Raw genomic sequence first — 11839 nt, forward strand, 5'->3', positions numbered from 1 at the left:
GAAACCAGTGAAGAGATGTTAACTTTATTAAGAACACCTTAAAGTCTAGTTGAGCACATGCCTTCACCGATATTTAGTGCATGTGTTAGCAAAATTAATATCGAGAAATCTAATGGGTGAAATGAAAGACTGGTACAAAAGACATACCAACTAATGCTACAGCTACAAGCTTTACAACTGTGTTTTAGATCATAAATTAGTTTGTGGTGTGCCCCTTACATAAACACAAATTCATATTTGCTGTACTGGAATACACAAAGTCCACCTATACTAACAGTTCTGGGAGAACAGAGGAAAAGGGACAATTAAAGCTGAGGGGCAAGAGGTATCTTCATCGGGCTCTCAACAGTTCCCAACTGTGCTCTCCTCTTCCATGTCCTTCCAGGTCAGGAAACCAGTAGATTAACCTAACATACTAGACTTTGCCCCAACAAACACTCAGAGTCAGCTACCAGAAGCTGGTAGGAGCTAAGACTAAAAGCCTTCTGAAGCACTCTTCATTGTAAACCTCCAGAGTAAGTGCACAGTATGTCCACTTAACACCCTGAAGAACAGGGGTTTCAAAGTCAGACTCTGAGCACTGGTACCCTTTCTCCAGCAAACACCAGCCACTGCTACCACACCCTTCCATCAGGGACCTGTGTAGCCTTTCTTCCTGGGTGGCATCAAGTGGTACCTCTGACAATAACAGTTGTTTACTTCCACTACACATCCTCTTCATTCCACCCTTCCAATTGCTCCAGCTGTTCATTGCTAAAAGAATACCAGTGTTGTACCTGCAACGCATTCCTTTCTCACGAAAAGCTCTGAGCTGAAGCAAGTCACTTTCTTCTTCTAGAGCGGGTGCCAAGACCAGTCCCTACATTAAGCACCCAGGCATTCAATTAGCTAGCAGCCATTTATTCTCTACTTTCCCTCTCTTCAACTGCCAAGAGTCAGCACACATGAGCTCCACAGACCAGGGCTCCCACAACATAACCCTTGGCAGGCCACCAGGTCAGTCCATTTCTCCCTTTGTTTATATTAGTGTTTAATCATAGGTGAACTATTTAACCTGTAACCAAAGCACAGGGATTACAGAATTGTAAATGTTCTAACAAATAGCTGAAAGGCTCCAATTAAAACAAGACCTCATTAATCAAATGTGATTAGTTTTGAAATAAAACTAAACAATGAAGAAACCAGAACTGACCAGTGACAATATAATTTCAGGCCAACGTTACATCTTTAAGGCAGATACGTACATTTCATGTACACTATAATGACATAATGTACATTAAAGAATAGTCAAACTTACCCTATGAAAACTTTTGTTTTTATAAATTGATGAATGTAGCAATCATTAGCCTAACTACTCCTACTTTTCAACATACATACAGGGTCTTCCCACAAAAAAAAAAAAAAACACCCACCCACCCACACAGTAATTTAGATGGTATCTTAAAAATGCCTGGCAGACTTGTATTTATGAATGGTCTGGGAAGGAAGAGGCAGGAAGGTTATCACTGCTTAACAATCTCTGAGAACTGTTTGCAAAGAATATTGACCCAGTACAAAAAGCTTGTCAAATTCTTATCTTAGCAATTCACTGATTTTAAATAGCCATAGAAAAAGAAAAATACTACTCAAAATAGCCTAGGTTGGTAGATCTCATTTTTTCAGAGAAAAGTTCAGTAGTCTGATTTATGACTCATGCTAGAACATGCACAGCTATGTATTTAACATGTCTGTTAGAAACAGGTATATCAGCCTGCGGTATTAAAGATAAGCATTTAGATAAAGCAACAAACTACATTCAAACATGAGGCAAGATTAAATACAAGTCAGCTTTTATGCTTCCTCGCTTTTGTGCTTTCTAATAATTCTGTTATTGCACCTGTGTATTCCCAAAATACTCAACTTCATCTTTTTACTCCATATTCAGAAGTTAGGAATACTATACCTGCAAGCGAAATAGAGCGGAGTTGCTCCTGACACATTGGGCCTGTTAATATCTGCACCRCTGTCTAGCAAACACTGCACTGTCTTTTTGGAACAGAAAAAAATGCCAGCATTAGGAAGACATCAACAGAAACATCTCTTGGCTTACAGTTATTTAGTACCATGCATCTCTAACTATACTCAAGGATTTAATTTCCAGTAATGAATCTCAAAAACAAAATTCCTAAACACTAGTTGGAGAATCATGGCTGTTATTGCTCATAAAGCTTTCTTACAGCTTCCCATTTTAATAATGATGCCTTTTATAGAACTTCGGCTAATCCCAAAGATGCCTGGAATTAGTTATTCCCATAGAAGTGTATGCAATCAATATCATTTACTAAGCCAAACAATAGAATTCTTCACATTTCTAAACATTATAGTGCGCATAAAACAAAACAAGAACAAATAAAAAAACTAAAGCAATATCCAATTCTTAGCAACTCTAACATGCGATAATAAAGTTTAGAAACTTACTGTCTTGTGGCCATTTTGACAAGCTACGTGAAGCGCTGTCTGTCCCATTGCATCTTCAACATCTACATTACTGACGTGTTGTACAAGATCATGAAGCAATTCTGTTCGTCCATTGACAGCCAACCAATGAATCTAAGTACAAAACAATTATATGTGTTTCCTTTAGCAATGATATTAGCATTTCATAAATATGATTTTAAACCTGATTATACTATTGTCAACATTTTCACAAAGAAAAGCTTTGAATAAGATTATCATATCATGCTTAGATGTTTGGATCACATCTCTCGATTCTTAAGGGCACTGGACACACAGCAGTTTTCCTTAGTTACATGTAGGACAGAAGAGGCTTAAGAAGAGGCTTAAGAAACCAGAGTCTTCAAATTCTGCATTCGTTTTAAGAGCACCACTAGAATTAAAAGTACTTACTGCAGTCAAGCCTTCATTATTACAAATGTTGACATCTGCACTGTATTCCAACAGCTTGCTCATACATTTCTTCTGGCTGTAAAGAAAAGAATACACTAAATCCCAGTCATGCAAAATGATTTACAGAGACCAAATATCTTCTCAAGCTCCCCTCACTAATTCATCACATGCATAAACCAAAGCTGGCAGATTTACTTTATAAGGAGTACAGTACTGAGCACCTAAAAAAGAGAAACAGTCATCAGTAGCACTGGACACTCACAGTGCAAGTGTGGCATATGACATCAAGTGGGGAGAAATCATAATTGTGCAGCTGAATGGTTTTTGGAGAGTGTAGAAGTACTTAACTACTTAAGTAGTTTCAGTTGAGCATGAACTACACCCTGAAGACAAGAAGCTAGAGTTCAAATAAGGGAAATCCATAAAGTTCATCATCATCAGTACACTCAGGTGAACATATCTTTAGTACACCACTACACCATTATTTAATAAGACGCTCATTGTAACGCTAAGTAAATCTTCAGCAACTACGACTGCCTTCATAAAAATAGAGGTGTTTTTCCTATTTCATATTTTGTTGGTCTGTTAATGTTCTCTAGTTCTGTAAATGCTTTACCCTTAAAGAGTTTGATCTTACTTTTTCTTCTCATACAGACCTTTCTCATACTTCTCTTCCACATAACTATCTCCTGTATGTGAATTTCTGCATTTGATCAGGTACCACTGGCTCTTTCTCCCTTCTCCTACAGATACTCTTTCCACATACCTAACAGCCACTAAATACCTCCTCCTCCTCCCTTGAAGTATTGGCCCTACTATAATTCAGTTACTGTACCATATACATGCTCTAAAATGAAAAAGACAATAGTATCATTAACAGCTGTGTGTTTCCACATACTATAGTTTGAGAAATAAGATCTTTAAAACTTTTTTTTTTTTAATAAAGACTTGGTAGTTTTGCCAACTTTTACTGGAAAGAAATTTCACGTGTCACTTAAACAGATTTTCAGAAAACTCCATAACGATGGAAAGCAAAAAGCCATCACTAGCTTCAGAGCTGGAAACTGGTTTATTTTTAACACTGTGACACTTTACTTTCAAAATAAAAATTATCCAGTTGGAAGACACAGTTTATTCAAGCTAAAGCTGTCTTCTCACAAGAAGAGGAGAAAAGAAATTGTTTGATAAGCCAAAACAAGAAACTGGTATTTGTCTCAGAGAGCAACTAGAAAGCATAGTAAATGCATCTTAAATGTTCAAACGCCATTAAAAACACTTCCCATAGTAACTGCAGTATCACCTCCCCTGAAAAATGTTTTATTATTAAACATTTTCTTTTTTCAGACATGATCAGTTACACAATTAATCTATCACAAATAACATAAGAGCTGCTTCAACTGACAAGCTGCTCAACTTCAGACACTTTGTTCCTAGAGTTTAAACTCTGCTGCGAATTAATTTCAGTATGACCTAGGCTACTAAAGCTGAACTATGCCAAATTAAGCATATTTCTAACAGGAGATTTCCATTCCCATTCTATTATTTGTCAAAAGTAATAATCTCTCAAGTGACATTGTTTTTTTTATTTTTTTTAATTATGCATGCAACTAAAATCTYGAGAGAGACTGAATAGTTATACTTCCACCTCTTTCCTATTTAATTTCAATTCACAAAGTCCTCTCAGGAATAGCAATGCAAAGGCTTTCCAGAAGTAGCCCTATCGCAAGTGAGAAGTGGTAATCTAAATGCAAGAAACATGTACAGATAACAGTCCAAATCATGAATAAATTACAAAGGTAGAAACTAGATGATGGATGGCACAAATAGACCTGAGCAGTACAGATTAGTTTCACGCAAATTTTAAGTCATTAAATAATATTAAAACCTTTTAAAAAAAGAAACATACATCTAGTCCCAGAATCACCCCTTGCATTGCAGATAATGTTGAAGACCACCTTCCAACTGGAAAATATTGCAGCTATAAAGAACTGTGAGATAGATATCTATATGTATCGCTCTCTCTCTMTATATATATAGGTATATAGTGATGTTTTTTCTGCACTTTCAAGTCCAGTTCTTTTGTACTGGACTTGAAATAAAACTGGTCATCTGCAAAGGAATGGAATGCAATTTATGCAACATATCCTGTCATACACACTAACACCTCGCATGCATTGCCCTGACTTATGTAATATGTTTTTCTCCTACAAACTTGAAGATATCTCACAGGAGTCTTTAAAACTTTGAACAAAGAGACAACAATTACAAAAGAGAAACTAAAGCATTTTTACTGTAAAATTCTTCTATCAAACATGCTCTTTTAGACAATCAGCAACATAACTGAAGTTCATTATCAAATACAAAAAGGAGTTAGCTCACTGCTCCTCTTTTNGATAGCTAAAAAATTAATTCTTCAACAGTGGAAATCTTCATTAATTCCCAAAATCAAAGACTGATTTAATGAGCTTAGTGACTTGGCTGCATCTGTGGTAGATGAGATTGCAGATACCTTGGTGCAGATATTCAAGGGACTTCAGGAAAGGTAACTAGAGCATTTTCCATTTCATAGGCTTTTTTTTTTTTTTTTTTTTTGCTCTCTTAATACTGTGGTATGCAAATTTTGTATTCCTCTCCCTGCAGAAAAAGTTTCCTTGGAAACATTTCTGAGTAGCAATCTGAACAGCAAAAACACTTTCAGTTTCCTCTTCTAAATATTTTCTTACTTAATTAACCGGAAGGTAAATTCACACTTTGTCTGAAATAAGGATCATCGTGTTAGTCACGAAATCAAACATCCTCGACCATTCAGCTGCCGGTTAACAGAAAACACTAAAATGATTATATAACAATTGCCACTTCAGACGTACCTGTTCACATATAAAATTATTTTTTGAATATTTAAAATAAGAATCTCAACCTCCAAGTTCACTGTAAATATGCCACTTTCCAAAAGTGAAAAACAAAGTGTTTTATTTAACTTATACAAAAATATTACAGAACATATCAACTCAAGTGCATGATGTACACTTTTTTTTTTTTAAAAGAAAACCAAACAACTTTTTTCTTACCCATTTCTTGCTGCTAAATGAAGAGGTGTGCATCCCGAAATGTCCTGATAGTTTGGATTTGCTCCTTTTTTTAACAATAGGACAAGGCATTCAACTGATCCACAACTGAGAACAGATAAGGAAGGGAAAAACTATAATAAAAATATTTAAAAACCAAGTCTATTATTGATGTGCGTACAACAACAGTACTATGTACAGATCACATTCAACACAAAAGGATGTTAACATGAACTGTTTCTACACCCTCATATTTCAAGTTATATAAAGCTAAAGGAAAGACACTTAAATACAGTAGAAGCTACGACCCAGTTCTTACTAAAAAACAGGTATTAGCCTTCTACATGATTTTAGTGACTTCAAATCCCAACAAGGAATCTTTAAAACTGTTAACTGTTTAAACTGAAAACTGCTTAAAATGTGCTTTTCCCTTAACATTTTGTTTACAACCTCTCGCCCCCTTTATCCTTATTCTATTCACAGGATTGAAATATTCATTAAACAACAATTCTAGTACCATTTTTTGTTACATTTCAGTTTCTAGAAGTTGCATTTAAAAGCTTAAAGAACAGAAAAATGCTAAAACTCATACAACTACTTATTTTCTATTTGCTTTGAATCTGTATCTATCTTCTTATTACTTTTCATAATAGAACAGCTTTTCCAGATAACCAGTGTCACCTATAATACAGAAACTTTGCATTAGAGGTTTATCTTGCTCCTGAACTCTCCAGGAGAAGGAACTGATTACTATATAGTATTTTTTGTATTCGTCCTGACTGGCTTATCCATTATTAACAGTCTCATCAATGACAGAACTATTCCACACCAACCCCCCCAAAATAGATCCTAGCTGTACAACAAATAACTTGCAAAAACAGCACCTTAATGAGATACCCAATAGACAGCCAAGATATGAGAGAATCCACAAAAAGTAGAAACAGAAGATGTTTACGCAATCTCCCATGATCAATAGGATGACAACATTTCAAAGAAGCTTTTCAGATACAAGTTAAAATTAGCTTATATTTCTTCTGCTAAGTAGATTTTATATAAGGCATATAACTCCAAGATGTAATGTTCAGGAAAAAGATATTCCTAAAATGGCCTGCTTAAAAAAAGCTGGAAGTTCTACCTTTAGTGTGCCCAAAAACCTGCTATTGCAGAAAGTATATACACCTTCAAAACACTCCTTCAATATTCTTTTACCAAAAGTTTAAATGCAAGAACATCCAAGATATTTAGAATAGGACTCGAATATAAAGCACTTATTCCTTAGTTTTAAGTCAGTATTCTGCAAAGCCATTTCAAAAACTATTTGGTTCATTTCTATTAAAAATGTTAATCAGATTGTTTCTTGGAAATGTAATTTATCCCATAGAAGAGCTATACAGATATACACATATTCATCTGATTTCAGTTATCAAATGATAATAAGTCATTCTAGGTGACGAATTTGAAATTTCCAGTTAAGTCCTTTATCCAGGGTACAAAAAATTACTAGAAGCGAATGACAAAGTTTTCTTCAATTAAGTTATGAGTACACAAAGTAATTTGGGACAGTTGCTTCCTAATGAGTATCCAAACACTCCCCACAGAGAACAGCATGTCAAAATACATCCAAAAAAAAAAAAACAACCACAAAAAACCAAGCAGCACCTGCTGTGGCAGACAAGGCTTCTTTAAATCTAGAAAAGCATGGGTAAGTCAGCTATTAAGAACACATGTAGTGGCTACACTTCTCTCAGATCGAGCTTTCAAAGAAAGTATAAAAAAAAAAAATCCACCAAGACTTCCCCTCAGTAGAATTTGGAAAGCCATTTGATACCATGTGTACAATCTGTCCTCTCAATAGGGGTGAACAAACAAAATACAAAAAGAAGTGTAAAAATAAAAAGTAAACTGATACTACTGAGTTTTCCAGCTTACATTAGTGCCTTAGATTTGTGGTAATACTTTCATTGTTAACTTCTGGACTGGACTCAAACAAGTCTTACTTTGCTGCAATATGAAGCAAACTTCTCTTCACACGTCCAAATGCATAATTCACATCAAATTTTGAATTTGATAGCAGCTCTGAGACAGACCTTAAAACAGAGAAATATTTTTAATTAAAAAAAAAAAGTTCATAATATCCAAAGTATATACTGTAACTTACAAGAAAGCACTCTGTTTCTTACTTCATCACCATTTCTTTTTCCTCCAGCTAACTTCTGAACAAGAGATCCAAAAGCTTTTAAAAATCTGCATATTAACAATACTTTAACTCTTCACTTCTTCCTTGTTTTTATAAGGACAAGCTGTGACACTGGGCAACTGTTTCAAATGTAAGCTAGTTAGAACTAGACCAGATGGCCTTTACTGATATGGAAACTTCTTTACAGATATGGAAAACAAGCATATCATTAGCATTGGTCTGAAAAACTGCAAATTCCTGTTTTCTTCCTTATCTCACCACAGGCATCCTATCCAGATATCCAGCAGCTTTCCTAAACATAGGCAAAGTTCAGAAGGAAGACTGATACATGAAATCATGATGATGATGTAGGAAAACACATGATATGATAACAGGATATGAAATTTAAATAGAATCCTTCAAACCTTAATGAATCATGACAGTAGTAAAGATAAAACATCTCTAAATAGGTCAGACTGCAAGTGAAGTGGTGATTTTAGCCTGCAGTAACGAGCTGATCACATAATTTGAAACCCTTGTACACTATCAGCAAGATATTATGTAGTAGAACATATGTTTATCCTGATTATATACGCAATTTACAATTTCATCAGGAGGTGCTACCTGCTTGCCTACAAAGCTCAATGGAAGGCAGCACCACTTAACTGGCACTACACAGCCCCCAGGTCCCAAGCAACCATTACTGGGGAAGAGAAACAGCTGCTCATCCAGGAAATTCCAGAAGTACCAATCTTATTGTCCAATTCTTATTCCATATATTTCTTAGCCAGCAACATGAGACTAAGAGCTTTTATATCATCAATAAACACACACTTGAAGCTACAATTCAGTTACAAAGCAATGCTTTTTTATCTCATCCTTGGCCAAATTTCTCCATGTGCATCAACAGAACATCTCCCAGTTCCAGTCTAAAGCATAAGAACAATAAATTTCTAATTCTGAACTCCAAAAGGCTACTCAGGTAAGAATACACGGGAATGCATGAATAGACTAGCTTCAGCTAGAAGATATCTCTGTGAACCTGCACAGCAATTCAGCAACGGAACTCCCAAAAGTGCTCTAGTAGCTGCAACTCTAACAAACATGCTGTTTCTTAGGGCCTTAAAAAAAACCCAGGAAACTTAAAAAAAAAAAAGCTCTCACCTGTGTTGGTCAGCCATAACCATTGGCATCAACGTATAGACAGCAGTTTCATTATCTGTGTAAAAATTAAATTATTCCATTATCCTAAAGTGATCTTTTATGTAAAATAAGTTAATCTAGCAACACTTAATCACCTTTTAAAGTGCCTATGGTTCAACAGATTATTATTATAGGTTTTAGGTACCTACAACTACATTATAAAGAAAAAGCCACCATTTTTCACATCCCAAGTTTGAAGGCAAGGAAAAAGGCCAGAACAGATAAAGGTGCAGATCAGTGGTGGAAACAGACTGGCATTCACCTAACACACTTTCTGTCAGTACTTCCACTGCATATACACTTGTACCACATGCCTGTTTCATCACTGATAGCCCTTCTGGAGTAAAACACTATTATTAAAAAAAAAAAAAAAAGAATTTGGCAAAACAGAAAAAATGCTTTAATATATAATAACTGTTAGGCAGTACTTTCTAGCTTGAAGCAAAGTACACCGTTGGGAGCACAGACTCTTTCAGCTTGATTTTCAACCTATGATTGCAGGGACTACACTTACTGGCAACCCAGGTAGAATATGGAAATACAGGACTGTTCCAATCAAACTTTAATTTGAACATTTTGTTCCTCATCTTAATTGATCCAACATTCCAAAGTTACAAAGCAGTCAGAACAGGAAGAATTAAAACAGACCCGAAGAGGTGTAACTTTTTATATTTTTAGGCACCATAGTGAACATGCACATAGTGAACTATTTATACTACCAAGATAAGGCAAGCTGACATTTATCAAATACTGAATAAATAATTCTTCAGAGTTATCAAATGAAGTCGGAGAAACACTTATCATCCTACAGCTATAAGATTCATTATTAGTCTTCTTTACTGCCCCAAAATTCTTTTACTGCTGCTACCCACTATTTGAAGCAGTCTGTCTGTAACTAACAAAAGAAAGAAGCAATGCTAATTTATTAGTACTTCTGAACACCAAAATGAGATAACTAATGATACTAATCATATTAACTCTGATTTATAAAAATCAATGTTGCTTATTCTGAACGCATGGTGGAAGAGATGTAAGCCTCTCAACACCAAATTAAGTTTCAAAGTTGCAGTGAGTCACTAACTGTCAGCAAGTTCAAAAGTTTGAACAGGCTATAGTTTACTCCTTATGACAGAGCTCTGTAAGCATCAGTCCATCCTTGACACATACCACTAGAATTTGATGCTTAGTTAAAAAAAAAAAAAAATAGAAAGAAGTTTTGGAAATAAAATTAAACTGATACTAAGTAAAGGTGTCACTTGTGGAAAAGACTCAATCATTTTTTTAAATGTATCCAGGATTAGTCCATAATATATGCAAATGAAAAAATTTCTTCTTGCTTGAGCTCTGTTCCACAGATCTCTTGGCAGGAAGAGAAAGGTCCCTAATTAAAACAAAAAACAGAACCCGAGAGCATCAATTAAATCTGAGCATGACGTTCTTGCATGCTCTCACAACCATGCTCTACTAAAGAATAGAGATAAGGAAAAAAAAAAAAAACACTAATAAAAAGTTTTAAATATATGAGCACACAACTCAAATGTTTAAGATTGATCTTAATTAAATTTAACTATTGTTCAAGTATAGTGATTTACAAAGAGATAATAGTTAAATTTGAAGACAGTCAGAACATAAAAGGTGCTTATGGTATATTTGCAACACTAAGCTCTTTGCTATTTTATTAACAGAGTCTACACTGTGGAGCATATGCAGAGTTTCCCAGAGTTTTTGTCTGTACAGAACTAATTAAAAGGGTTTGGGACTAAGGAGCTTCTGTGACTATTCTGGCAAAAATTATTTCCCTTCATAAACAAACTCCTACTGACTCAAAGTAAAACTACATGACACAAGGGAGAGAAGAAACATCATACGCCTAATGAACTTACAGAACTTATTTGTTATCTAACTTGTTTGCATTTCAAGTCATGAATGCCTAAGCAAAACAAAAAATAAACAAACAAACACAAAGACCTAAAATCTTACAACTTAGGTCTGCAAAGTCTAGTTTTCCTAGTAATGGGCCCTAACAGTAGAATCCAGAAGTTTTTGCTGAGTTCTTAAGCATCCAAAAACGCCTGCTGAAGGTTACTTCAGAAGAGTGATGAAAAAATAAATACTATTTCCTGTTGGCAAGACCAGCTCAGTGTATTCACTGGCCTGGACTTGGGGGTTCATGCGCACTTAAAAACCACTTAAAATCTATCATCCAGAATCCTCCCCTGACCAGATGCACATGCTGCTTTGTGTTATAACAGAAATTGTATTGATTTTGGCAGAGATCACAATATTAAGGAAGATGTGCCAAGAGCACCCATATAATACCCTAATGGCTACAACACATGCACAAGAAGTTAAGCATCTGGATTTAGCCCCTTCTTCAGCATACGGATGTGCAAACACACCTCTCCATTACCTGAGAGTACTATAACTCACGGATTAAGGACAGACAGCAGAAGTGAACTCTCCATCTTTCCAATTAAAGCTATTCAAATGTATGAAAAAAAAAAAAAAA

At 35.2% G+C, this 11839-nt stretch overlaps 1 protein-coding gene across 6 annotated transcripts in view; it reads right to left on the minus strand.

Annotated features, from left to right (window-relative positions):
- The window catches only part of HACE1 (HECT domain and ankyrin repeat containing E3 ubiquitin protein ligase 1), a 73727-nt gene that overhangs the window by 59899 nt on the left and 1989 nt on the right, over positions 1 to 11839 (minus strand). For 5 of the 6 annotated variants that reach the window (XR_003253485.1, XM_026065711.1, XM_026065713.1 and 2 more), the window contains exons 2-7: positions 9292 to 9346; positions 7949 to 8038; positions 5955 to 6059; positions 2887 to 2962; positions 2458 to 2589; positions 1943 to 2025 (exon numbers count right to left, since the gene is read on the minus strand). Coding sequence is in view for 5 of the 6 variants with exons in the window: in XM_026065711.1 (XP_025921496.1) it covers positions 1943 to 2025; positions 2458 to 2589; positions 2887 to 2962; positions 5955 to 6059; positions 7949 to 8038; positions 9292 to 9346 (541 nt within the window). In the remaining variant the exon portion in view is untranslated. Of the gene's footprint in view, positions 1 to 1942; positions 2026 to 2457; positions 2590 to 2886; positions 2963 to 5954; positions 6060 to 7880; positions 8039 to 9291; positions 9347 to 11839 lie in introns of those variants that run through there. The other variant, XM_026065716.1, reaches the window with a different exon arrangement.

Source organism: Apteryx rowi, unplaced genomic scaffold (assembly GCF_003343035.1).
Source record: "Apteryx rowi isolate R43461 unplaced genomic scaffold, aptRow1 scaffold_230, whole genome shotgun sequence".
Lineage (NCBI taxonomy): Eukaryota > Metazoa > Chordata > Aves > Apterygiformes > Apterygidae > Apteryx > Apteryx rowi.